Source organism: Aphelocoma coerulescens, chromosome 4A (assembly GCF_041296385.1).
Source record: "Aphelocoma coerulescens isolate FSJ_1873_10779 chromosome 4A, UR_Acoe_1.0, whole genome shotgun sequence".
NCBI classification, from domain to species: Eukaryota; Metazoa; Chordata; class Aves; order Passeriformes; family Corvidae; genus Aphelocoma; species Aphelocoma coerulescens.
The window spans coordinates 10,600,145-10,627,771 of record NC_091018.1 but is presented as its reverse complement, the minus strand read 5'-3'; the positions used below and the strand labels follow the sequence as shown (position 1 = coordinate 10,627,771).

General features: G+C 47.0%; 1 protein-coding gene across 10 annotated transcripts; it reads left to right on the top strand.

The window, feature by feature from the left end:
- The first annotated feature begins 82 nt into the window (after positions 1-82).
- On the top strand, positions 83-26,670 carry SEPTIN6 (septin 6). 10 transcript variants are annotated; one of them, XM_069015292.1, is made up of 11 exons: positions 84-213; positions 6,603-6,717; positions 13,645-13,840; positions 15,002-15,188; positions 15,419-15,580; positions 17,950-18,046; positions 18,312-18,480; positions 18,961-19,093; positions 19,761-19,951; positions 21,854-21,897; positions 26,164-26,670. In XM_069015292.1, exons 3-10 carry the CDS (start codon positions 13,674-13,676, stop codon positions 21,855-21,857), a joined length of 1,110 nt encoding a protein of 369 aa, XP_068871393.1. In that variant the 5' UTR covers positions 84-213; positions 6,603-6,717; positions 13,645-13,673; the 3' UTR covers positions 21,858-21,897; positions 26,164-26,670. The 10 variants fall into 10 exon arrangements, with proteins under 10 accessions (XP_068871388.1, XP_068871393.1, XP_068871392.1 ...); XM_069015291.1 differs by having other exon boundaries at positions 24,714-26,670; XM_069015290.1 differs by lacking the exon at positions 26,164-26,670 and adding an exon at positions 23,636-24,344.
- The last annotated feature ends 957 nt before the right edge of the window (positions 26,671-27,627 follow it).

Below are 27,627 nucleotides of genomic sequence, written 5' to 3'. Positions count from 1 at the left end.
GGGCAGGGGCCGCGGAGGAGCCGGGCAGCCCGCGGGGCTGGGGACCCGCTGGCCGGAGCTCCCCTTTCGCCTGGCCCCTCTCGCCGCCGCCCTGAACCTCCGCCCGCCCCGCCCGCAGCCCGGGCTGCACCATCGTGGGCTGCCGCGGGGAGGGACCGGCGGCCCCGCACCTCACAGAACGCAGCGGCGACGGCAGCGGGACCGGCGGGACCGGTGGGGCCGAGTAGGGCGGAGGGGTGACGGGGCGGGGCGGGAAGCGCGGGCAGGGCGGACTCGGGGCCGCGGCGGGGCCCCCCCGCGCGGTGCCGCGGTGGGCGCGCCCGGAGCCGCCCGTAGGCCGGGGCGGAACGTGCGGCGGGCGGGCAGCGATGGCGGCGGCCGAGGTGGCGCGGCAGGTGCGGGCGGGCGCGGGGCTGCCGCATCGCGGGGGCTGGGCGGCAGCGGGGCGGGGGGCCGGGAACGGGCAGCGCCGGGGCGACGGGCGGGAGAGCCTGGCACGGCCCGGGCGGCGGGGTTGGGTCAGGGGGCGCCGGCCGGGCTGAGGGCTGCGAGGACACCGGCCTGGGGCCTCCCGCGGGTTCCGAGACTCGGTTCGGAGCGGCGGCGGCTCCCGGAGGGTCGGGCTTTGGGGACCGACCCGAGGGGAACTGGGGTTACCTGGAGTAGAGGATGTTGGGGTCCCCCCCGCTGCAGCCCGGCCCGGCGACCTTGGGCTGCCAGCACCGCGGCGGGCCGGGGGTCCTGCCCTGCCGGTGCCCCGGGGCCTGGGCCCGGCCACGGCCGGACCTGCCGCGCTGCCCGGGGCTGGCCGGGCTGCAGCGCTAGGGAGGCCTGGCCCCGCATCCCTTACCCAGGTCTGGGGGCCCCTCGCCGGGCCAGGGCACGGCAATGGCATCGCTATCTCTCCGGGGATGCTGCTCTCCTCCCAAAGAAACCATCACGCCTTGCTCGGTCGTGCGTGATGCGGGGAAGGAAGATCTCCAGTCCGGCACCGTGTGCCGCGGAGGAGCTGTGGGAGCCAAAACCGGCACCGTGTCCCCGTTGTGCTTTGTCCCCGAGGGTCCGCGGTGATGTCCCCGCGGGCCACCGGCCGCCGCCGTACTCGCCTGCCTGCCTAGTGCGGCACAAGATCCCTGTGTGCTTGCGGAGAATTATCCAGAAGAGGAGCAGAGGGAGTTGAGCCACCTCTGCGTTTGTCAGAGAAATGCTAAGGAGGCATCTGTAACGCGTTTGCATGTGAAAAAGTTTTGTCCGTGGTTTGATGGGCTTCCGACTTTCATGTCCATGTGTTAATACAGAAGTAATACTTGAGGTGAATGCTTGCCATTTCGTCTTCAAAGCAGTATGGTTTAGCATGGACCCATTCTTGTTGAACGGGTAGATGTACCCATTCATTGCCAGTTTGTGATGTTATTTCCTCCTGGACATAGCCATTGCCTTGTATGTGACTGCCAAAATATGTGAAGTGACTCACTTGCTCCCCTGTCTTTTAAAGAAAATAAGTGTTTTGCTTTCCTAAGATAATGTACAGGAGTTTGAGACATCTGCTTGCAGCCTGGAATGAATTTATGATACCGCACAGCCTTGCTGGGAAAGCTGGCTGTGAGACAGACTTGAAATTAGTGTGCTGCAAATTAAAAATGTCCTTTTACGGGCAGATGACTTGTCAGCCAAGGTCTTGGGCATTTGGTCATGGCCGTGGTTTGTGGAGCAGTCAGCTGAAATGTCCTGGTGGTGCAGAGGGCTCTGTGTGTGCCAACAGGGTTAAAGGTGTGAGAGCTGGGGCTGGGTTTGTGGGGGAGTTGGGGTTACCACCCTGCTATTGTCCCAGAAAACCCTTGATCAAGCCCACACTTATTGCAGGGATGGTCGGTGAAACCCCCTTCTCCCCAGGTGGGCAGGGTGGCCTCATCACCACCAAGCTGAGCCCCTTCTCCTGTCCTCTGCCAGTGGGGAGGATGGGTGCAGAGGACCAGCTTGCCAGACACTGTCCAACTCTCAGTCTCTAGTAGAGGTCAGAAAAATCATTGTGACTGCTGATAGTGATATGTATCTTTTAGTATGCTGGAGGAGACTTCTCCTGGGAATGTATCCAAATTGTATGGCATTTCTGCAGGCTTTTTTCAGGGGCCTAAAGAAGTATAATCTTAAGAGCTGTCAGAATTTGAGATTTTGGAAGCACTTGACTGTTTGTGAATGTTGAATGACTGAGTGATGCAGTGCGTCTGGAGAAGGTGGTTGATGGTCAGGACCTTTGGTGAGACACTTCTTGCTTTCCATGGGGCCTGCTTCAAAACTATTTCCCTCCCACCTTTCTGGTGTTTTTCTTTTATATTCTTGATGATCTTTTATCAGCTGAGCAAGGAAAAATAATACAAACTCTTTATCTAGACTTTACATTCCTGATTTACATTTATCTCTTGGAGGATGTTTATACTGTCTGCTGGATAATTCTTTCATTACATAGGAGAACTACTACTTGTACAAGTGAGAAATAATTGGTACAAGTGTTGCTCTAATTTGCTGTTTAATCAGAGCCAAATGCAGTCTGGGGAAGTGAATACCGTAACACCAAGGTCACAAGAAGGGATCTGATGTTGTTCTGGCTTAAAGACGATGTGAAAAACTTTGGTGTGGAAACCTGAGTTCAGGTTCTGCCTTGCTTTGCCATTTGACGTTTGACTTCTTGTGCAAGAGTTGTCTCAGGTTTGGGGGTTAAGCCCCCAGGGCTCAGCGTTAAGGGCAGCAGAGGGGCAGGAGGTGGCTGCTGTGAGCACTGGCAGCGGTGGTGGAGCTCTGTGAGTGTTGCTTGATTTGGTTTTGTTGCAGGTTGGTTCTGTTGTGTTTGTTGCAGCTGTTTGGAAATCTTCCTAAGGGAGTCTCCGAGGCCTCAGGGTTTGAAGTGATTCTCATTTGGGAAGAGATGAGAAATTGTGTCAGAAGTACTAAGTGTCAGCTGTCAGTGTCCTGAACAGAAACACTCAACTGGATGAAGTATTGTACTGCAGCCTTTGAGAGCAGTTTTGTGCTGTGTGGGCCTCGTCTGGACACTGGGTCCCTTGGGTTCAGAGCTGTAACATTCTTTACTTGCTGTGCTCTGCCTGAATGTCACAAAGTGGAGGCTTCACCTTTGCCATGGTATCTTTTCTCATCATTCCTTCAGACCTGGCCACAGAAATAGTCCCGAATATGCAGTGTTGACATTTGCAATGAGCAGCACCATTGCGTGTGTTCTGCTTTATCTCCACAGAGAGGCAACGGCCTCTCTGGGCTCCGAGGACATCGGGAGGTGACAGTACTGTGCCTGCTTGTCCTGCAAAGTAGATCAGGGCGCAGATGTGCATTCAGCAAGATTTTCCTCTAATCGTTTTTTCATCCCAAGGACCCTGGAGTGATTCAAACACCTGGAGACTAAATCTTACCCCTTTTATGTAAACTAATAGTTAATGTGTGGTGCTTTCAGGCTTGGGGTCATTCATTATGACATCTTTGTATTTTCCATATGATTGGGATAGTTTCCGTAAGAGTTAGAGTAGGTAGTGATGGTCTCTGTGGCATGGAGAAGCCCTAACAAAAGGCTATGTAAATCCTTCTAAGAAAGGAAAAAGTAAAATAGCTTCTCCAAGTGGCTGTTCCTTACTTTCAGTCTGCAGTAGCCCTGCCTGATACAGCAAGAGAGTGTGTTGCTCTTTTTGTTCTTTTAATCTTGTTTATGACAAACACGCTTCACTTCCTCCCAAGCAACAACAGCCCATTCTGTCTAGGCAGGGGGTCACTCAGTGTATGGGGGAAAAAAAAGGCATCTGGTATGTTGGTGTGGTGCCAGCGTTCACACTGGCTTTCCAGAGATTCCATCTTTGTCTTCATTCCAAGAAGATGTAACCTTAAAATAGAGAGTACAAAGGACTCTCAGCCATCCAGTGCTCACTGATGCTCCTGGAAAAAGCCTTCATGCATACAGTAGTTAAACTTTGCTTACCTTGTTGATACCTCTCTATATGTTTTAAATTTGATCTGGTTTTGAAGATGAATAATGGAAGACAGTCTTGAACACCTTATCAGCAAAAAGCTTATGAGCTTAATGTATTCTCCTTCAGTGTTGAGCAAGATGATCCAAACCTACATTTAATATATACCCAGGATGACTAATCAGTGTGTTCGTATGTTGTTTATGATGGTGCTGTTTATATATAGCAGTGCTCTGGTACAGAGACACCATTTGGTGCCTGAAGACTGGTGACGTGTGCTGTTTCTTGGTGGATCGGACAGAAGATGTTTCTTTTCTCTCCACTGGTTTGGTAATTGCTGTCAGCTTTCTGATATGTGTAAAAACCAGTCTGATCTTAAAACATTATTTCTTTTTTTTTTCCACTGCATCCAATCTCTTGATGCCTTGGCCAGGGAGACTGTAGATTTTTAGGCAGAGTAGCACAATATACCTTATGGCTGCATACTTAACATGGAGGCTCAGCTGCTGTGACTGGAAATCACATTTTGCAGTAGTTGCTTCCTGGCCTGTACCAGATGTGAAGTGTAGTTTAACTGCATTGTAAAACCACAGGTGATGAGAAAAAGAACCTGCAGGAAATGACTTGCAGGCTGAATTCTGTGTGATGGTAAATGCCTCCTCTTAGCTGAGAGTGGCTTAACTTCTACCGTTTATTTTATTCCGTCTCGATCACACTTATATTTAGGGATGAGGGGATGATTTGTTCTTAATGAGAACCCACACTCCTGCCCACGCTTCCTGGGGAGAGTAGTGTTCAAGCAGTCTGCCAATGGTGTGGTTTTAAGGCTGAGTATTAAAAATACACTTGATATTTTTCCTTCCCCAGGAGCTGTCTGCTGCTGGTTCTCTCTTGCACCTTTGTGGGCTCTGTCCCCCCCATCTGTTCTTCACCAGGACCGTGGGGTTATCGCTGCAGATCCAACACTGCCATGAGGTTCCCCAGTGCTGGGGTTTTGTTTTGGTGAATGCAGTTTAGGGGAGTTTGAGTGTGTTGTCACAAAATCTGTGTGTCTGATGGTCTCACTTTTTCTGCTTTAGCTGATTCTGCATTACTGGACCTCACAGCTGCATTGTCAGTAGGCAAAACCAGAATCTGCTGGGGAGCCTGAGTGCTTTCCTCATGAACATGTCATTAGGAGGGAAGGTGCTCAGGAATTAATGAAGCGCTGTATTTGGTGAACATCTTGTCAGGAAGAGTCAGACTAGTACACAAAATATGGCTAAGGGGAAACATATTTATACATCACAGACTGGTAAATATGGTTAATGGTTGAAGTGTATTTGGAGCCTCATATCTGAAAAAAAAACCCAACCAACCCAAACCCACAACAGCAGAACAGTAACAAGGCAAGTAATCATGCTGACAGGCTACTGTAGTAAGTGCACTCCTTGGGGATGTTTTCCTAGCCTAAAATACCAGTGCCATTAGCAGAAGAGGGAAAACCAGTATGCCTGTCCCTATAAACAGGCTTTCAAGATATGTGAAAGCATGATTCTGAAGGAAGAAATTCAAAATCACACCCTATAAACTACTGCCTTTTGGCTGTAGTATTTTTTGCAAACTGATGGAAGGCTAGAGGGGAATTTTCTGATTTTCACACCAAAATACATTTTTAAGAAGGGCCTGTGTTTCAGAGAGGGAAGTACCTTTTTGGGGCTGCAGGAGGACAACTTTCGAGTACATACCAATACAGGGGTGCAGCACTGACTTTTCATTTTGCCTGGTGCCATTTCTGAGGCTGAGCCTCTGTGTGTCATGTTTTACTGTTGACTGGGCAGGGTTAGGACCCAGGGTGCCTTGGCAGAGACTGGCCAGGTGAAAATTTCTGACCCCTCCTCCTGAAGTTCATGGCTGTTCTGGGCATGGAGCACCACATATTCTGCTTGGCTGGGGAGACCAGATTAGTGGTGTTGGGCGCAAGAGAGAGCAGGGTGCATGAGCAGCTTCTCAGGAAGTCCTTCAGGTGGCTGGGCAGGAGCAGCCCTTGCTCCCCAGCAGGAGGTTTGGGTATCTCCACTCCCAAACCCTCGTGGCAGGCTCCTTCTAATGGGCCTGTGGGGTTATGAGCAGCTCAGTTCTGGACACTTTCTCTCTGCTTTGTTTTCCTGCAGGTACAGTTTTCCTTACTGTTTCTAGCTAGTTTCTATAATTGCAGCTGTGAATTACATATGAGTTCCAATTCACATAAAGTGAATGGTAATAGGCTTGTAGGAGGAGGTGTCATTAATACATTGCTTTGCACAGAGGATTCTTTTTGTTTTCAGTATAAGGTGAGACTTGAGTTTCTGCATATTTTCGCAAGAAACAAGTGTTTTGTCGCCTCTTCATTTCAGCAGTTGTGTTTGTGTACATGTTTTGCACATTTTAGTATTTTTCTGTCACGGCTACCTTCAAATGTGTGGCAAATGAAATGTTCTATTTGTGCCTTCTGGAATTGTTTTGGAGAAGAGTGAAGCATGCTGACATGATTGACGGTATCTGTGCAAATCTCTGCTTGGACTGTGCAGTTGATTCCACTTGGGAGGTCTTAAGGGTTTATACAGAGAAGTATATTTTGCTTGAAAATGACACAACTATTTCATTGTATTTCAGGGCGAAGGCTGTCGTACTGTCCCGCTTTCCGGACATGTAGGATTTGATAGTTTGCCTGACCAGCTGGTTAATAAGTCAGTTAATCATGGGTTTTGTTTCAACATCCTGTGTGTGGGTGAGTATTTCCATTTTGGGAAGTTCTCTTGCTGAAAAGTTTTGTGCAGCTGGATGTAGCTTGTAGGTTACAGCAGTAACAAGGTAGCTTTGATTTAAATTTCCCCGACTGTTCTATTTTCAGTAATAAGATTTACTGGTGCTATGGGAAGTCCCCACTGGGGTTCTGCAGTATGGCTTTTTACCAAGCAGTGAAATAAAATGCCTAAAGTCACAGGCTGTTATTATTATCTTTGTTTTCCTCACATTTTTAAAAGAAAATAGGTACTCATGCCAGAGTACTTTGTTTGTCTTGTTTGGTTAAGTATTGAATTATTATTATTATTATAACAAAATACTAGTCATGTTCCTCTTAAATCACTAAAAGCTATTTTTTTCTCCTCTTTTCTGTGCATACTTGAATTAAGAGAGTGTCTGGCCAAGCCTTAACAGTTCAGACAGTTATCCAAGCTGCCATGTGGTGTGGCTCACAGCTGGGGCCTGGCACTGTAGCAGGACTTGGTGTCTGTCCCTGCAGCCCATCTCACAGGTCTTCCCCAGGGTTAGGATCCCACATAATCTCTCCTCTTAGGTAACAGGAGTAAAACCCTGTATGGCTTTGGTACCATAGTTTGGTAAGGTGAATTAGGAAATTAAAAATAGAGAATTAATAATTGTCGCATGGGTTTGCTGCTGCCCGTGCCCTGCATCTGGGAGCAGGAGGTTATTGGATGGCCATGGCTGCTGTGACTGAGCCCTGTCTGCAGATGATCCCAGCAGGGCTCTGGTGTGGCAGAGGGGAGAGCAGCAGCTGTGGATACCTCCTGGGGACTCAGCTGGTGGTCAGCTGTGCATCCACGCAGAGGTTTTCTGTTCCCTGCCGTGAGAGATGCAGCTCATGGTATGGACCTGGTGTTTGCCCAGAGCAGGGTTAAGTCTGAAACAAGAGTAGTAGAGCAAGGAGAGGAGAGCTGAGTTCTATTAAATGGAGCTGAGAAGACAGTTTTCCTTACATTCCTGTGAGATGATAAACTTTGCTGACAAGTGGAGGTCACTGTCAGGCTGAGAATCTAGGTGATTTCCACAGTACATGAATGTGATATGACCTAAGGAAACTCCTGTTCCCAAGACTGAAGTCTAAAAATGTTTCCTTTTTCACTTACTTAACTGTAGTGTTTTTTTTTAAAGTTCTAGGTGTAGCAGTGGGTGCCTCCTGTTCACTTTGATGTGTGGGGAGGAGCTGAATGCCTGTGCTTTCCTCTTTGCAGGGCAGAAATGGAATGCATTAATCACTTTTTGATGTGAATAACAAGGACTCACCAAGATCAATGTACATTAGTCACTCATGTCAGTTTTTTATGAACAGTAATAACACAATCTTGAAATAAAGAAACTTTATAGAAAAATATAATAAACTTAATTAGAAAAAGATTTGAAAATCTTTGCCCCCACACTTAAACATCCTGGAGAAAGAAAACAAAAATTCCCAGAGTTCATCTGTCATTTATTCTGTTGGATCTCACTTGTCTGTACAGTTTGGGATGAAAAATTGAAAGAATAAGGGAACAAATGAGGATTGGATGAGGATGCCATAGACAGCCCACTAAGCATGACAGAAAGGCACTTCATTACCTCCCATTTTTCAGCTGTGTGTGGCATTCTACTCTGCGTCATACTGGATCTGAGCCACTGATTCCTCCAGCTCCTGGTGGGGAAGCCAAGGAAAGCTTCAGAAATGACTCTCAGCAGCACGTCCAGAGTGGAGCAGTTTTTAGCTCTTCTCATGCTGAAAGCTGTCTCAACTGTGAGACTAGAGCCAAAGCTAGAATAAATGAGAAAACCTCTCATTAGAAGTTAGGGGTTGCAGATGGTTTCTCTGATTTTTTATTTCTCAGCACAACCATTTTCTTCCTAAACCTTCCGTCATAAATTTTTTACATGCCTCTTTAGTTCTGTGCAAAGGCTGGAGAAGTGTTTAATGGCTGAGACTTTCTGTGCTGACTGTATTTCTCAGTGAGATAGCGGGAAAAGAGGAGGAACAGGCTGCTGGTTTTTGATGTAAACTTTCTCAATTTTTGCCAGGGTAGATTGTAGTTGCATTAAACTAGTATCCCAATTTAAGCAGGATTTTCCCCTTTCCTCTCCCCCAGGGTTTGCAGGGAATTTGTTCTAACTGGCCTATTCAGTGCAATGAGAAAGGCTGTTTTGTGGCAGAAATACTTCGCTTTCCCCTGGGATTGTACCAAGACTGTTTGAGGTCTCTCACTCCAAAGAAGTGAGCCTATGGTGTGCAGGAGCTCACCTTGGGGGAGGTAGGGATGCGCACAGGATTCCTGGTGCTTTCCAGCAGGCAGCTCTCTGGGGTGATGAGCTGTACAGCCTCGAAGTTGCCCAGTGGTTGTTTCTGTGGTCACTGGTGCAACCAGCTGAGGAGAGAGCAGTTTCTCTAATCAAAAAGCCATCTGTCTCCTCAGCCTTCTCCTGCCCTGCGCCGCTGGTCCCCTGGGGTGGACGCTGGGAGCCGGGTGCTCCTCTGAGGTGGTGTTTCAGTGTCTTTTGTGAGCCCTTGTTGCCTTCCTTGCCCCCACAGTCCAGCCTTTGCCTGGCAATGGGGAATTGTGTGGTGTCTCCGCACGCCTGTCAGATGAAACTATTTTTCAGTCTCTCATTGAGAGATGGCCTTACCAGTCTGAGTTGCCTCAGGGCCTGTCTCAACAAGCCTGCTACATTGGATTAGCTTCCCTTTCTCCACATGAAAAGGCAGTGCATGCAGTTACATTTTCTTTAAAATTGAATTATTTGATATCTGGAGCCACGGCTGTTAATCTTGTGAAGGACAGGTGCTACTCTCTCATGAAGGGGCACTCTTGTGAAAGCTGCTCCCTGCCTTTGAACAGGGAAATACTCCAAGGACTCCTCTGTCCTCCCACAGAGTCGATTGAGGATGATATGATTGGGGCTTCTTAAATCCTGAGTGTTGTGGGGAAGAGGGCCAGTGAGCAGTTGCTTGTTTCACTTAGCACATTGCTAGGGAAAAGCAAATTAAATTCCCAGGCACAAAAAGAGGAGGTACAGCTTTTGTGGTGTATAAATCAGCTCACTGTTGCAGGTGCTTAGGATGCTAAAAGTTCTGTGAAAGAAGCCATGAAAGTTCATTTAGCACAAAGATGCCTGTTTTGGTTTGGAAAGTTAGGAGCTTGTCCCAGCTGTAGTTTTGTAAGTGGTGCCACCACTGTTCCATCAATGTGAAAATTGATGAAGCACTTCCATAGAGCAGTGAAGATACCATGTGCACATGCAATTGGAGCAGGGAACATGTCTCAGGAGAACGAGAGGATGTGTGGGGAGCCCAGCTCAGCCAAGCTGTCGGGCATTAAGAGTGGATGGTGCTTTCTGAGCACTGATGTAGGACTGCTGTGTGTCCAGAGCCTGCTGTGGTGGCTCTTGCCTTTTTATTTTTTTTTTTTTAAATGTCCTTGAAAATGTGTCACACTTAACAGCAAGACTCCATCCCATGATGAAAGGTATAACACTCAAGCTTTTCCATTGCTGTCACAGCTTCCTGGTCCAGAACTCTGCTAGTAAAGGTCGCTCTCTCTGCCCTGTCCTCCCCACAGAGCTTTGTCAGCCCTGTTTCGGGACAGCAGACCACTGTCAAGTTATATAATCCCTAAGTACAGTTTTGGAGATCAAATCACATGTGTCCATAAGCCTGGCATCAGGAAATAATCTCCCTGCCAGGGATGCCTCTCACTCGGTTTGCATACACTGCTGCTTTTTTCAAAGTAATTCTGCCTTTTAATCCCTGTTCATCATTTCTGGTTTTTGGGGAAGATTCTAGTGCCATTGGCTGGAACAAGCACAGACCACTTGTCCTTTTTATCAGACCGTCTGTTCCATCTGGACTCCTGTCCTTACAAGAAGCAGTTGGCACCATTCACATCTTCCAGCCAGAAAAAAGTTGCCTCTGTGTGGGGTAGAAACTCCCAGAAGATTCAGAAATTCTTCCTTCTGTCATTTTGGCCTTCAAAATAGCACTGCTGCCTATCTCTGCTCATAATTAACATAACGAAATACTTTATTAGTGTCTTCAGTCTTTTACCATTTCAAGTCACTCTGTCAGTGTTAACATTCTTTTAGCTGAGACAGTCTTTCCTCTCTTCTCCATCTTCCCTGTCAGGCTTTAATTCTGTGTCAAGTCAGTGGGATTACACAGTACAGGGTCAGGGGTATCTGCTGGCTCAATGTAAATTTGGCAGTGCAGACTTGATATTTGAGATGCCATGTTAGTGCCTGGGTGTTTGTTTTAATCATGAAGTCATTTGGATGGGCAACTTCCCCCTGTGGAAAAATGCCACAGTTACGATTTCCCCTTCCAAAAGGAAAAACTCAGTATTTGAGTTCAAAGTTGCCTTTGCTGGCCCTGTGTAGCCGGCATAAGGTGGAGTGTAGAAACATGTTCTGCATCTCCTAAACATTTCTCCTAGCCCCTCTGACAGTTAAAGTCACTCCTGCTGGAAAAAAACGCTTTAGATGGATTTAAAGTAGGCAATAATTGACAGGTTCAGGATGTGCTTAACAATAGTGTTGGCCTCATATGAACATCTTTCACCCAAAAGGAGGAGGGAGGCAGAAATGAGAGGTGACTTACAGGGTGTTGTCTGTCCGGAAGCCAGTGTGGTTTACACATGACCTTGGGTATCCACTGCAGAGAGCAGCTCCCTGCCCTGGTCACCGCTGCTCCCCTGTCACCCTGTCCTGTGGCCTTGGAGCTGCTCCGGGGCCTGCCAGACTGTGGGGCAGTGGCACAGGAGAAGGGTTTGCAGGATTGTGTGTGGGTGACGCTCCTGCACCCCAGGGCTGAGGGACTCCCCTATCCTGAGATGTCCCATCAGGGTTCCTGGCATTCACAGGCGAGCAGCCAGCTCGCTGCTCTGTCCGACCCATCCCTTGGCAGGGGCTTTGGAAATGCTGCAGCCTTCTCAGGCTGTTTAGATTTTTGTCTTTTTTTACACTGCTGTTTTCCTGGAATCCCTGAGAACGGCCTGGGAGGTCATACAGGCTGTTTGCTGTTAACTCTCAAAATCCCTCTCCAAACCATGACAATGCTCTGGTCTGATTTGTGCATCTTCTCTGCTTTGGGGGCAAATGCTCCCTGACAAGTCCAGACAGTGAGATTCCAAGTCAATGAAGGGCTTGTTGGACCAGTTTATTCTTCCAGCAACAGAGGTAACCTTGTACTTTGCTGGGCCCCCCTCCCTTGCTCTGGCTATTTCTGTTGTAGGTACAGCTGATGCATTGGGGTAGTACAAGGGTCTGCAGCCATGCCAGCTCCTGGTGCTGACTCCTTCTTCTCCCCTTTGGATTGAAAACCAGATTGATGCAAAGAGCAACTGCACTGGTGACTGTTTTGGCTGTAGCTGGCGTTGGTTGGTGATGGAGCACAAGCTTTCAGCTGACTCCGAGGCAGTTCTGCAGCTCAAGGTATACCTTGACTTTGAAATGTTAATGGATCTTGCTGCCTCTGGAAAGGTACTGGATATGTGATCCTGGCAATCAGGGACTGCTCAGTTCCCAGAGCAGGGGATTTGGGGCTTGGAACTAGACAATCTTTAAGGTCCCTTCCAACCCAAATCATTCTATGGTTTTATGATTCTGTGTTTGCCTTGCCCTGCCTTGTGCTTCAGCCCTGAGTGAGGAAAATCCCTTTTGAGGCCAAAAGAGGAATTATCCTGCTTGCAGGGGTGAGGCTTGGAGATTTGGACATTTGGATGGGAGAGGATGGGGAGGAGTTTCCCCTTCTTGAATTGGGCATTTCATGCAAGTTTGGATCTGCTACAGAGCTCTAAACCTGCAAAAATAAGAAGCTCTTTTATTCTGAGCAGAGTGGGAAAATGGTGAAGTTGTTTTGTTTGGGCTGGGGAAAGGAGGGGAGTGCTCTTGCAGCCAGGCACAATCTCTCTGTGGTCCCACAGCAGGCTGGAGGAGCAGCCGTCGCAGAGGGTGGGGTTCAGCTGCTCCTGAAGCTTCTCCAAAAGCCAGCTGGGCAGCTCAGAAATTGCTGTTTCCCCAAAACACAACAGCCCTCACAAGGCAACAGACCAGACTGCGTAGGAAGTCAGATCTTTTGAGCTCAGAGAGCTGGCTCTGTTGTCAGAGCCTGGTAAGGAAGGCTGCCCTCTGGAATGTGTGCACAGAGGGATTTGTTTTATTCTTCCTGGTATGTATCTAAAACAAATTCAAGACTGGTCTCTAGGATTTGTCTCTTCTTCCAGACAAGGAAATAGTTGCCTGTTGATAAATGGGATTGAAAGCAGTTCAATACTGATAGAATATTAGCAGAATACTGACAGTACTAGCAGAACTTTTGGAAGCAGATTTTGCAATATTGTGCAGCTTGTGTAGCCCCTTAGGTACAAAACCAGATATTACAGAAAATGCCCCGTGCCAGTGTAGAAGGCTGATTCTCCAACTTGTTATGAGAAACCAATTGCACAACTTGCTGTCAGACTCGAACCAGCTCTCAGGGTTTCTGCACGGAAGGAAGCTATTTCTGTGACTGCTTATTAGAGACATTGATCTGGAGTAGCTTTTTTTGGAAATGGCAATGAGCCCCATTTCCTCTCCCACTTTTTAATGAAAACAGCATCTTCTGTAGTGTAGTTGTAGGTTTAAGCAGGATCTGAACATTGCTTTCCCCTTTGCCTTTTCACATCTTCTTTTCATCTCTATTTTCTAATGACATGAATGGCCATTAGACTGTGAAATGTAATTTGCCCAGAATACAGACCTCCGTTTGTTCATGGCTTTCTGTTTACCAGACTCTCCCTTGGGAGCATGAGATCTGCTTTCATCTGCTACAATTTCACCCCTGTTAACGTTTGGAAGCTGAAAGGCCAACCCATATTAATATTCAACAAAATATTTCAACTCTCTTTTTCTCCAATAGGGGAAACTGGCCTTGGTAAGTCCACCCTCATGGACACCCTTTTCAACACCAAGTTTGAAGGTGATCCAGCATCTCACTCACAGCCTGGGGTCCAGCTGAAATCCAGTACCTATGACCTGCAGGAGAGCAATGTCAACCTCAAGCTGACTATTGTGAGCACAGTGGGCTTTGGGGATCAGATCAACAAAGAGGACAGGTGAGTATGGGGGAGAGAGGCTATATCATGATGTGGCTTTTCATTCTCCCTGTGCCCTAGTTGAGCCTGACTGCACTGCAGTGTTTTCCTGCTTGCTTCTTAGGAGTTGTCCTTGTCACCTCTTTGGGATGGGACAGGTAGAGGAGAGGACAGAGGCTCTGGAGTGTCAGCGTTGCTTCAGCTATAAAGCAGCTTTTTTCATGCTGTCAAAGCAAATCTGCCTGGCTGGAAACCTTCTGCCCAAATTTTTCTGGTGGGGAAACTGAAATGCTCCAGGGCATCTGGGCTTGTTTTGGTTTGTGCTGACCTCAAGCTGCTGACCAAACCACTTGTGTGGTTTAGTGTTTGCTTGGCTTAATATCCAGTTCTGGCAGGGCGCTTCCATGGGAAGAGCCACAGGAAGCACAATAAATGTGCAGTGAGATACCCTGGGGAAGTGTCTTTGGCAGCTCACATCCCAGAGTGGCTGGAGTGTGTTGGTTAAGGGACGTGCAGTTAACACTAGACAGTCTCCAAGGTGCATCTCTGCAGAGACATTGCTGATGGGATTTGCTTTTTTGTGGGTCTGTTAGATTTTTTTTTTTAAAGTTTGTTTAAAATGCAGTGATGTCCTTTACATTATGGGTCTGTTAGGCTCTGTATTTCAGAAGGCCTTGCATGGGAGTTGCAGGAATTTTGTGCACCAGAGCACTGGGCAAAGGTAGTTCTGAATGAAGCTGTGTCTTCCACCAGCAGCATGTGGGGCTGTGAGAGCAGCAAGCCATTCACTCCCTGAGTGCAAGCAAGGGTTACACACTGCTGCAAATGCGTCTACATTAGCCTTGCTTTAGGAAGTCTCTCACCCTTAAGGCATCAAGGTGATGCCTCACATTTCAAAATATGAGAGTCTGCCTTCCCTGGAGAGGATGGTGTATCTGCTGAATGCTGATACTGTGTTTTGACAAACAGGCTGCTAGAGTCTGATGTAGGACCATGTCTCCTTGTCAGCAGTGCAACTTAAAAATTTCTAACGAGTGGGGAGCAAGGGAGGTGGAGAGAATTGGTCTCAGAAAGTGAAATCTATCAACAGCTTGTTTCTTAAAAGCAAGCAAAGGAGCGTTGTCCTGTCTGTTTAGCTCTCTGACTGTGAGATGTTTAGCTTTTTTTTCCCTTTCTCCAAAGCTATAAGCCCATCGTTGAGTTCATTGATGCTCAGTTTGAAGCCTACTTGCAAGAAGAACTGAAGATAAGAAGGGTCTTGCACAACTACCATGATACCCGGATCCACGCTTGCCTGTACTTCATTGCTCCTACAGGCCATTCCCTGAAATCCCTGGACTTGGTAACAATGAAGAAGCTCGACAGCAAGGTTGGCACGCTTAACTCTTACTGGGCAGATTTACTGTTTGCATAGTGGAAAGGCTGCTGCTTTTCCACAGGATCTATCCACCCTGAATAGCCCTTCTTGTGGAAATGACTAAGTTAGCAGATAATTCTGTAGATTTATTGAGCACTTACAAGTTTTTGAAGGTCGTATTGCAGACTTGGAGAAACTCCCAGGAGCAAAGTTGATTACTTCATACCTCTGTTTTTTTCTAGGTGAACATCATTCCCATCATTGCCAAATCTGATGCCATTTCCAAGAGTGAGCTGACCAAGTTTAAAATTAAAATCACAAGTGAACTGGTCAGTAATGGGGTGCAGATCTATCAGTTTCCAACAGATGATGAATCAGTGGCAGAGATAAATGGGACAATGAATGTAAGTGACTTGGTTCTTCCTCATCTCCCAGAACAGCACTGTCAATGTAGAGGTTGATGGCCCATATTGGGATGTTTCTTAAATCTGCTTTCCCTTTTATTTTGTGTCTTAAAAACAGAGGGTTTCACAAGAATCTTGTCTTTGTAGTGTCATCCTAGGCTAGGAGAGCTTTGTGGTAGGCTACTGCCTCTCTGATGGGCTTTTCTAGTCAGAAAACAGAGTTTTAATACTCTCCTTGTCCTTGTGCATGTCTGTTGAGGGAAATCAGTGTTTAACCCTTTTCAGCTCGAGGGTTTGTCATTATTTCTGTCCTGTGCATTACCTGATGGGCTCCCACCAGTAAACTTCCAGGATCATGTGGAAAGGACTTACACAGCTTAGCCAGCAACGCGTGAAAAGCAGTACGCAACTTGGGCCAGACATGCTTTGAGGTGCCTGCAGGTGCCCATTCTGGGTCTGGCCTTCCCAGCATCGTGGGTGCCTGTCTGTGGCTCCTTGAGGATGAAGCAATCTGTCCCTTGGCCTTTCTGGCAGCACATCCTGACCATGGTCCCATTTTCCAGAAGGCTTTTCACAGGAAATCAAATAGGGGAAGTTGCTTGCTTCAGTGCTGTGGATGTAGTAGAGGTCTAGCTGATGTGCGTTTGTGCCACCTCTTGATCTAGTATTAATAGTTGTACAGTGTTCTGGAGAGGCCTGAAAGAAACATAAAGTTTGTCCTGATGTAAGAGCTGTCAGTGATGGTTTCCTGGTCAGAGCAGTTCTGTGTTAGCCCTTCTGAGGGTGGAAGTGAACCTCTGCTTGTCTTTCCTTTCAGCCATTTACTTATCTCCTGGGAGGGAATTGCTGTCTTGGGTTGCAGACGTTCTGGGTTGTATCAGTTGCTGCACAGACAAATCAACTCTTTAATCCTCTATTACAGTCAGAATTACCAGGTTTATGGGGACTAAGCAGGCCGGAATTTGACCAAAGCAATTTTGCAGATCTGGAAAACTTGTATCCAAATACCGATTTTATTAGAAACATAAGACAAATGTTACTCTTACTCTGTGCGTGTCCCATGCGAGAGCTGGGGGCTGAGGAATACAGGGGAAGAGCCCATATCTGTGAGTGCTTGCTGGCAGTTTTGCTTTGTTTGCAGTTTGACTGTATGAGCCACACTCAGAAAGCAAAAACATCATCTCTGAAATCTTTTGCTTGTACCAGCTGTCATGGACTTGTCCAAGTTTTTAGATAACCTGTGGAATTCACTATCTGCTCTTGAGAGCAGTCCAGGGTCACTGGTCTTCCATGTAGTTGGCTTCCTGAGGCCCTTTCAATTGCCCAGAATTTGGTGCACTTTCAAAGCTTTGCCTGACAAATGTTATTTCACAAAACTCAGCAGAAGGATTTGGTGCAAGGAGCTGGGAACTCAAAGTGCTGAAACTTTGCACTTGACTTCCGTGCAGCTTGGCAGAATGCTCTGTAGTTCCCAGGAACAAGTGGAGGTGGGCAGAAATCTCACAGAAAAATGCAGCAAAGTACAATGTCAATGTCTGGGGGTTTTGCTTGGCTACCTGAGTTTTGGAAATTAGAGGACTATAAGGTGAGATCTTCAGAGTCTAGATAGGTGGTGGGAGGGTTTCGGTTCCAATTTTGCTGAGCTTGCACTGGGCAAGTCTCTTTTTGCCTTCTGCAGAGAGACCATCTTCTTAACTAAGAAGTGACTATTTCTGATTTCTGAGTTTCTGAAAAGCAAATCCCTCTTGTTCTTAGTCAGCCTTCATGTAATGTGGAGTGAATATCTCAGCTGGAAGAGTGTGACCTTGGGTCACACCGGACACAGTGGCCGGGGACATGTTCAGCCCTTCCTCACCAGGGTGGAAGCAAGCAGGGAGGAAGGAGCTGTTCCTCTGGGGGTGAGGGATGGACTTCCATCTCATGATCTGATGGAGCAAGGTGTCTTATGCTCCAGCATGAGCTAAAGGAGTGGTGGGGGGATGAAATCAAGAAGGCTCCAAGACCTCATACTGCTTCTGTGCTTGTGCAGATGTTCTCCTCAGGCACGGCAAGCCCTGGGACAGCACCACAGTCCAAGCCGCAGTTCCAGCTGTCATTCTGATGCCAGTCTTGCACTGGCTCATCTCACCTGAGACTCTGTGGCTGGGAGGATCAGCCAGGTAGAGGATATAGAGTGGTAGCACTAACAAGGTTTCCAAAAAAGGACCCACCCTGCTACCCCTTGTCTTGGGCTAGTGGCCAGTGACTAGACTCCCTGAGATTAGCGTGTGCATGATGACTGTCTAGCTCAGTGGCTGTGCTAATCTCTGTGTGCTGGTGGGTCCCAGGTCTGAGAGGGGCTAACGTGGATATCATTAAATGTGTTTCAGGCCCACTTGCCATTTGCAGTGATCGGGAGTACGGAGGAGCTGAAAATAGGAAACAAAATGATGAAAGCTCGTCAGTACCCTTGGGGCACAGTGCAGGGTGAGTTGAGCCCTGGAATTTTCATGGCATGAATGGTGACACTTGTGCAAGGAGGCAGTGGGCTTTCTTAAAAGGAGCAAGGGCCTGCTGGACTTGATTATCCATGGGGAATTAACCTGTGTTAAATCCTTGTGTCAGGCCTATAGTGCCAGTTTTCTTTGCTTGGAAGGGCTGTTAAACCTGTTGGAGGAGTAGACAAGTGGGGAATGTGGGAAGAGATCTTAGTTTCTGTCCCCATTTTCCTCCTTACTATGTCTTCTTACAGTGGAGAATGAAGCTCACTGTGACTTCGTGAAGCTGCGGGAGATGCTGATCCGTGTGAACATGGAAGACCTTCGTGAGCAGACCCACACACGCCACTATGAGCTCTACAGGCGATGTAAACTGGAAGAGATGGGTTTCAAAGACACTGATCCAGACAGCAAACCCTTCAGGTGAGATCCCTGGAGGAGACAGGAGAGCTTGAGAGAGGCATTTTTGGATGCGCTGTGTGCTTGCGTGTGTGTGTGTGTCCTTGGGGGAACATGGAAAGAACCAATGCAGCAAGAAAAACTGCCAGGTCAGATAAATCCAGACTTCAGCAAAGGTCTGACTGAGAGAAGGTGAAAATACAGGGAGGGTGTGCAGGACTGTCTGTGAATCTGCAGGTATGGGAGTAGAAATGTCTGTGCTGCAGAGAGACAGCAGTGTTCCTCTGAACTAGTGTTTGTTGCCAGCTGGTCTCTTTGAATTGCCCAACATTCAATGTACAGAAAAGTGCCAAAAATCATTGGATAAAGAAGACCTTGGGCACACGTGGGTGAGTAGTAAATGTGTTGTGTGCAAAGCAATAGTCATGGTGATGGCCTGATTTCAAAGGGTCAGGGAAAGCAGTTTGTCCCAAGTCTTATCACTGGACTTTCCTTCCTTTTTAGCTTACAAGAAACTTATGAAGCCAAAAGAAATGAGTTTTTGGGAGAACTGCAGAAAAAGGAAGAGGCAATGAGGCAGATGTTTGTCCAGAGGGTCAAGGAAAAAGAAGCAGAGCTGAAGGAGGCTGAAAAAGAGGTAAAGACTGCAGTATTTGTGTCTTCATGGTTGAGTGATAGATTCACTCCCAAATAGGTAGTTGCTGCTGAAGCACTTTCTGCAGAGTGTGGTTTAGGACTTTCTTACCAAGAAGTGTAAAGTTTAACTTGGATGGGGATGTTAAGGTGTTCGGTCTGTAGGACAAAACTGAATCACGGTGCTTGTTGTGTACAACTTACTGCACCAGGAAAGGGCCAGAGTCTTGATTCTCATGGAGAGGTGCAGTGTTGTAAAAGTCAAGGAGAGAAGCAGCCCTTGAGATGAACTTGTTTTGCAAAAAATACACCCATACAACTTTCTTAGTATTGTGAAAAATCAATTAAATTACTGACCTTTAAAGAGGAATAAGGCAGCGACCCCTGGAAATAATTAGGTTTTTTTTTTTACCCTTATGCTCTCCCAGTCCTCTGTTCTTAGTCTGCACAATGATGCATTACTAGAACACTGCCTGCCTGTAAGTTGTTGTGGAAGGAGGCTGTTCCCTGCCCTTTGTCTGGGAACTGGTAGCTCAGTAGCTAGAAATGATGTGGAGACCAATGGAGACTCACAGGCTCAGATCTCAAGGGATCCTTTCATCTTCCTCTTTTCCTGTGAACAGAATACCTGGTAGTGCTGTGTCCTGTTCACCTCTCTCCTTTCCCTTTAGCTGCATGAAAAGTTTGATCGCCTGAAGAAATTGCATCAGGATGAAAAGAAGAAGCTAGAGGATAAGAAGAAGTCTCTGGATGATGAAGTAAATGCATTTAAACAAAGGAAGACAGCAGCTGAATTGCTTCAGTCACAGGCTCAGCAGGCTGGAGGATCGCAAACTCTTAAAAGGGATAAGGAAAGGAAAAAGTAAGTTGCTAACTCAGAGATATTTGCTTTTTGGTAATGGTTCTCCTTTACTATTTTTCTGGGTGTTCATATCTCCCTCCCAACATAGCCAGTCCTTATCGGGGAAGGTTTGCAGACAGATTTAATCCCTTGTAAGGCTGAGCAGTAGCTGGAAGCCTTTAATATTTGCTGTCATCCTGGAGATCAGGGAGCAGTACTCTCCTCCCTCTTTGCCTTCTGACAGCATAGGAGAGGATGAACTTGTTTTTATTCTCCAAGATTCCCTGCTCCTCCCTTGGTCTCTCAGTGCATGTAAAGAAGTGGAACCATACTAGCTGCCAAGGCTAGGGTGTGGGTAGCAGGGATGTCCCATTACCCTCAGAGAGGAGCATGTTCTTGCTCATGTTCTTACTTGTTTAGGTTGAGAAGATTGTGGAAATTATTCAGGGAGACTAACAGTCTTGAATTTCAGAATCTGCAGAATGTAAGACTGCAAAATGAGGGGACAGGTCATAGCACCTTGTTAGCACTAGTACTCTTCTCCTGTCCTAAATCAGCTTTTTGCCCTCCACAGAAGCAGTGGGATATACTGCATGGCTGTAGCTGGGGTGCCCCATGCCAGGGACTGGTGTGACAGGATCCAGCCCCTCGTCAGGGTCTGGGATCTGGGCTGTCTGCAGTGCTTGTGCCAGGCTCCTGAAGCTCTGCAGTTGCTCAAGTGCAACCAGCTGTACAGTGAAACAGATCTCCCACTTCTCCCAGCACTGAGCAGTTCCCTTCTTTCTCACTATGGTACATTTCCCAAATGGAGTGCTGTGCCACCTGTGCCTGTGTGCAGAGAGTGGTGTGCAGACAAACAGGGGTCTGGTTTTGTACCACTGCCATAATCCCCCCTCTGCACGGCCCTGGGGCAATCCTTGCCTGCACTATGCAGTCTTAAGTATATGAAGTGCTGTTAAATTGGACAATATGGGGTGTGTCCGAAGTGCTGACAGCACTGTTTGTCAGGGAAAAAGCCTGTGACTGTTAAGCTTGGGATCAGAAGAGACAGAGGAGGAAAGACCCAATTACAAGAATGAGATCCTGGTTTAGTCTCTTAGTTTAGAGCTGAAGCTGCTGAGCAATTAGTGCTGCCCTTTTCCACTCGCCCATTAATTTTTCCACTGCCTATTTGGATTTGTTCGTCTGAATTACCTTCAGGGGGTTTTAATATACTTTCATACTGAGGAGTCTGAGACTGACTGGGAACAGACTTCTCTGCCCAGCCTGGACTGTGTGAGGAATATCCAACTGAGCTCTTTCATGCTTAGAGCCCATAGGTATCTGCTCACTCAGGACTGCAGACTTCAGCCTTGAGATCAGTCAGGGTCAGGAATGCAGAAAAGGGAGGCAACAGCCCTATAGTATCAGTAATCAGTTGCTGTGGCCCAAGTCACACGCTTGGTCCTTGGAGTGGTTCTCATCTCAGAACATCTCCTTGACACCAAGCATGTTGATATGGAAAAGCTTTGGTACTGTCCTTGTCAGTTAAGGGCACAGAAAACTCCATGACAGGGTCATGGAGTCAGTGCTTCAGTAAGGCTTGGGAAGATAATAGGAAGCCTCTCTGGCCTCCGGGAAAATTGCTGTGCAAGAAATGGTGCTGCTTTCTTTGCTCTGTAACTTCTCTGATTGTCCTTAATAATGAGTTTCAGTATTTAGATCATAAATTTTTCTTAACAATCCATGTATTTTGCAAGCTGGAGCTTACTTGTAGCTTGTTTACTACTGGCTGGCAGTACAATAGCCTTTTTCTTTCACAGGTGACTCATTTAAACCCAAGCTCTGTAATTTGCACTAATCATGACTCAGTTGATTTTTTGTTGTTGTTGTTGTTACATCATTATCATCATTATTAGCTCTTACATGTGTGCTATTTTACAGTTAGCTGCTGTTTGGCTGCATGGTGCATGAGGCACATTGTCCTGGTAAGCGTCATTAACTAATAGAGCCTCACAGTGGGATCAGTTACCTTTCCTAAAAAAGCAGATGTGTACAAGTCCTGAAGCTACAAGTATTATCTCTGTCTTCTTCTGCTTTCACCCCTACTATATGTGCTCTATCAGTCTCTCTCTACATGTGCAGTTGTAGAAAAAGGATGTAATTGTCTTTAAAGATTCCGCAAAGTTAAATTCAGAGACTCAGTATTAGGATATGGAACATAGAAAAATGAGGATTACATCCTCTTCCTTTTAAATCTTCCCAGCACCTCTTTGGCTCTGTTGTCTTTATTCCATCTCTCTTAGAAATAAATTATATTCTTTAATCACACAGATTGATACTATGGCAACAATTGCTATGGAGATGTGGTGCTGATGATACAGCCCAGCTAGCCATGAAAATGTCTCTCTCTTTCCTTTCTCCTCCTTCCCTCCTGCTCCTCCAAGTTGTAATGTAAACTTGTGGTTACAGTGAAGGTAGATGCGAGACTAGTTTCTGTCATCATCATTAGGGTTTATTAGTTAAACTGCTAATGACAGTGGTCTACTTACAGCTAGGTTGACAGTGGTCTACTTACAGCTAATTACAAAAAATTGAGCATTTTTAATTTGCTGATGATTCTCTGGTGAGAGGAAGAAAGCTCCCACAAGAATGTCTTGCTTCTTGACAGAGCAGCAATACTCGTTATCCAAGGCAAGCATGACAGTGCCCCAGACTGAGGTGCACAGGCCTCTCAGAGAAGGGACCTGTTGAAACTAAACTATAAAACACCCTAAAAACTCATCCTTGAGTCCACCCTTACCTACAGACAAAGCTAAGGCTTACATTCTCTCCTGGATAGTCCAAATTAAATTAGGGTCTGCCCTTGAACTGGTAGAAGCTGATTCCAGGATTCCTTCCCTCTTGGCTCCACAAGGGAAATGGAAAAGCAAGTAAACATTATGCTGTCAGTGAGAGGCATTTGAATGTAATTTAAATGGGACCTTCCACTTAACAGAAGAGCTTCAGAAGGGTCTTGCACTGACTCGAACTGGCGCTTGCAGTCGTCTTGAGCTGTCCAGTTGAATGAATGTCTCTGCTGCCAATGGTAACTGTAGAACAAAGAAAAGAACAATTCTCTGCTTAACGGGCTCGGAATGTAGAAAAATAAGCTTAAAGAATAACAGTGTTCATTCTGGTGCTGAGTACGAAGGCACGGCTAAAGTGCAGTTAGAGTGAACATTACTGATTTTTGTTGGTTTTGGATTGCTTTTGGCAGTCCTCATAACTGTGCACTGTTGTGTGCTGGGCTTTGAATCAAATGAAGTTCTTTGTTCCCACTACACAATTGCAGACAGTGCCTTTTTCAATGGGCATTTGTCATTGCTAAATTAAATATGTATATGTGGTACTTTTCCAGGATTTAGAAAAACACTCTCCATATTGATCCATAAAGTGTTGCAGGGCTTCACTGTTTTGCAAGGATACAAACAAGTCACAGTTGATGAGTCCTGTAGGTTGCAAAACTGTGAAAGGATTGTTTTTGAAAATAAATTTGGTTCATCCCACTGCTGAGTGTGTGTGTGTCTGCATAAAGCATGTTTTTTAGTCAAGATTAAACCTTATTAACACTTAGCAATGTTTTCTTTTTTGTGTGTGCACACATTAGGAAACATTTGTATTTTTATTTTGTTTTTTGTCATTAATCCATAAAAGCATTAACCTGCCTTTTTCTTTCATTTTCAGTTCGGGTTTCCTGTAGAACCTTTCCCTTGGCACCAGAGGCGAATGCCCCACCCTTGGCTGTGCCATTGTGCCTGTTTGCTCACCTTTCCCACTGCTCCCCTCCCGCTCTCACCACTGAGGGTTTAACCAGAGCTCTTGTCTGCCGGGGTTGTTCTTGTGGGGGACCCTGTTGGCCAGAGGTGCTCGTGCCAGGTTCCTCCTGCCCCTTGGGCAGTAGCAGGATACCCAGTGCTCCTGGGCGAGCGTCCCCTCTCCCATTGCTCAGCTTTTCCCCCGCTCCATGCTATGTGAGAGCTGCTTGGGGGTGCATTTAGCTCCTGCTGTGGGTTCAGCCCGGTGCTGCCATGGGGGGCGGGGATGTACTGCCTCCAGAGACTGGCTGCCCTCTCCCCATGCTAATTTGCTGCTCCTAAGCCCTCATTACCCCCTGTGCTGCCATGTGCGACTCAAATAACTTTCAAGGACTTTTTGCAAAACTTGACATCCTCCCAGGCTTGGGCCTGAGTCCAAACCTCTAGTTCCCAGGCTTGAGGAAATCACAAATTTGGATCCATGGTTTGCAACTAAGTGTTCTCTGAATGCTGCAGGGGTCATGAAGGATCTCTTGCCTTGTCTCCCTCTCAGTGTGCTGGCCTGGATGCACATCCTGGATCCAATCTCAGGGAAAGCTGGTCACCTTGCTGTACATACCAGTGTTTCTGAAGAAAGATGATGCTGTTTCTTTGACTTCCTTCTCAGTGATTCCAACAATTTCTGGTTTTAATGCAAAAAAATACTACCTTTATTTTTTTAATCTGGCATCTCTTTAGAACTGTACAGATGTTGACAGGTTTCTTCTCATCTTTTCTATTCAGCAAAAGCCTTGTTTTTACTGTAAGATTTGCACTGAAAAGGAGGGTGTTTTGCTCACTGGGCCAGGAGTTCACTCTGGCCAAGTGCAGCTGTGGTTTGCCTGCTAGTATCTTTTCTGTGTATTTCTGACTTGAGTTTTGTTTTTAAATAAAGAGTTCATCAGACAGTGAATTCTGGTTAACATTTACTTCTTCTGTTTTTTGTTTTCTTTGCCCTTCTTTTACAGTAACCCATGGCTCTGTACTGAGTAATTACCCCTGAATACAATGGCCTGGAATGGACCTTCACTTACTTGTTAAATCATAGGGTCTAATAAAACATGACAGCATTTCAGCTGTGACCTTTCCAGGGTGTTTCCCTTGCTTTCTCCTATGTCCTCGTTGTGATTCTGTCTTTAGTATGTACTGGTGTTTTTTGCTTTTATTAAACAATGTAAAATTAGTCATAACAAGGTTATGGATGCTACCACTTTAAATCCTGCCATATTTTTTTTTCCCCCTACAATTAATGGATTCCTCTTTTTTCTGGTCTCATTCCACCCAGCTAAATAAGGGATATGGAAATAAGTTCTGTGAGTTATTTTTGCTGGCAAAATAACAACGCAGTTAAAATATATTTATTGATGACATTAAAATGACAATACCATCTTAGTTTAATTATCACATAGTTTAGAGATAAAACACTTTTTTCTCATTATATTTGATGTCATTTTCATGACATCATCTGTCTTTTTTCATTTGCTTTTATTTTTTCCTTTGCTAATTCATGCTATCTGAAGACTAGCATGTAAATCCTCATTTCCATTTCAGACTGGCTTGTTGTGGCCCTGATCCCTCAGTTGTGCTGTGGGCGGGCTCAGTGCTCTGTATGTGGTGAATCCACACGTCCTGCCCCTGCTGAAAGATCAGATGCATGCTGCAAGACAGCCTCCACAAAACCCCTCCAGATCCTGGGGTTTTGGAAGATAAGCACACCTCAGGGCTAGCCCTGATAGATGATGCTGTTTAGTGCAGTTTTTAGTGGAGTTTTACCCAAGCAGTGCTCTGGGTGATGCCACAGGCTCAGGAGCAGTTTCAGCACAGGGTCAGCCTGGCTCCTGCTCATAGCAGCAGCCCCAGATCAAACCATGGCCTGGCCTCTGTTCCCAGCAGTGAGGGCAGTCCAAACTCTTGACTGCAATGTATTTTCTCAGGTATCCTGTTTCACCATAAATACAATTTCATTTCCCATAGAACTCTTTGATTGCTTTGTGGTTTGTTTGGGATTTTTTTTAGCAAGTTAAAATAATTTGAATGTTTTCCTCTTCCTCTACTTTTGAATGCTACCCTGCTCCCAAAACCAGTCAGTATTAATCTGACAATGATTTCTAGATTATCTGCTGAAAGGACAATTGAATGTGGCTTTTTTTACCATACTGCAGGTCACTGTCGGTTCTTCCTGACCATTTGCCTTATTAGAATGTTATTTAAAGTTATGTGAAATCTTTTTAAAGTCTTTAAAGAAAAAGAGGTTTTTACTTGTGCGATTTCCTGAAGTACTTGAGGTACCACAAGGAGGTTCCATCTCTCCTCTGTCAGCTGTTTCCATGTTGCATCTCTTTTTCTTGCTTTTTGAATGTCTTTCTCTTTTTTGCTAATCTTCTGTTTTTTCTTTTTTCCCCTTTTCTCTCTCTGTAGCTTTTTTTAATCTGTCTTCGCCAGCTGCACTGTGTCTGAGGGAGAAGACTGCCACTTCTAGAAGAGTTTAAGGGTCTTTTGTCTGGGGAGGGGGGAACAAATCTTCAGTGTTAGTGTCTTGGAAAGAAGCTCTTTTACTGACTTGCATGATACCTAAAATTGAAGTGTCTTGTAATTTGTGTGACAAGACAGGGTGATGCGGGGGGAACTGATTACCTGGAATTTTGAGGAGCAACAGAAATGTGATGTTGGGACTAATGATGTAGCGAATACATTTTCAAATGTTGTTATGGGCATATGTTTTTTCTAATGTTGTCTTTAATAATCTAAATGTCATGGGCTTCCCTGAAGCGTGAAGCCTAAGGAATATTTTCAATATGCTGTTTGATTGGTTTTGGAAACCGTGCATTCAGAGTCAGAGGAAATACAAATATGGTGCAACTTGCTCTGTTGGCAGCCACGAAATATTTAATTTTATCAAAGAAATAAAGTAAGAACTGTGTGTTCTCACTGGTGTCCTCCTGTGTCTCACCACCCTGTTAAAAGAGCCCCATTGGTTGGTGGACGTGAGTCAAGTGGTCCTTTCTTTTTCCTAACTCCACCTCCTCTTGTTCTTTAAAGTTAGGAGAAGTTGGCAGTGCCAGGGAGAGGCGACGCTGGGGGTGGTGTAAGGAAGGATAAGTTCCATGCCCGCCGTGAGCGGGGTGCAGGGTCTCGGCGGTGCTGGAGCCGCCGGGGCACTGCTCGCCCCTCCGCGCTGCCCTCCCCGCATGCTCCCCGCGCCACCGTCCCGTGCCGGTCTCGTTTCCTTTTTACAAATGGAAGTGCGTGAAAACGGCACCGCGTTCTGTATTTACACGGCAAACATGAAGGAACCAGCACTGTTCTGCCTGTTACCTTTCTAACTTTCATGTAAATTTTAAATAAAAAATACGAAAAGCCAGCGCGGCTGCTGTGGTGTGTGTGTGCTGCTCGCGGGGCCGGCGGCGCTGGGCCCGGCGCTCCGGACAGCTCCGGACGGTCACGGGGAAGCCGAAGTGAGGATGGCGGTTCCCGGCCCCGGGCAGCGCATCGCCGCGGGCAGGGCTGCCCTTGCGGCAACCGCGGCTGTTCCGCAAGGCCTGGGGCAGGGTCGGACGCCGCGGAGAGACCCCCGGGCCTCGGGGAGGGCAGGAGGGGAGCAGGACCGTCGGCATCGCGGCTGCCTCGGGGACCGCTGGCATTCGGGGCTGCCTCGGGGACCGCTCCGGCCACGCCCCCGTCCGGCCACGCCCCCGTCCGGCCACGCCCCCGTCCGGCCGCGCCCCTCCCGCTCCGGATCGTGGCAGCCGCCGCCAGGGGGCGTTGAGGCCCGCAGCGGCCGGCCCCGCCATGGCGGTTGTTTCTCGCGGCGTCTCGCGCGATCGTGACGCGCGGCCACGTGACGCGGCGCCGGCCGGGCCGCGCCGTTTGGCCCCGCGCGAG

What these genes read in the sequence shown, in the direction of transcription:
- SEPTIN6 (XM_069015297.1), top strand. Translation starts at nt 369, where the DNA reads ATGGCGGCGGCCGAGGTGGCGCGGCAG. An exon ending in TTTCAACATCCTGTGTGTGG is followed by an intron (nt 6,718 to 13,644) that starts GTGAGTATTTCC and finishes TTTCTCCAATAG; the next exon opens with GGGAAACTGGCCTTGGTAAG. An exon ending in AGGGATAAGGAAAGGAAAAA is followed by an intron (nt 19,952 to 24,222) that starts GTAAGTTGCTAA and finishes TGAATGCTGCAG; the next exon opens with GGGTCATGAAGGATCTCTTG.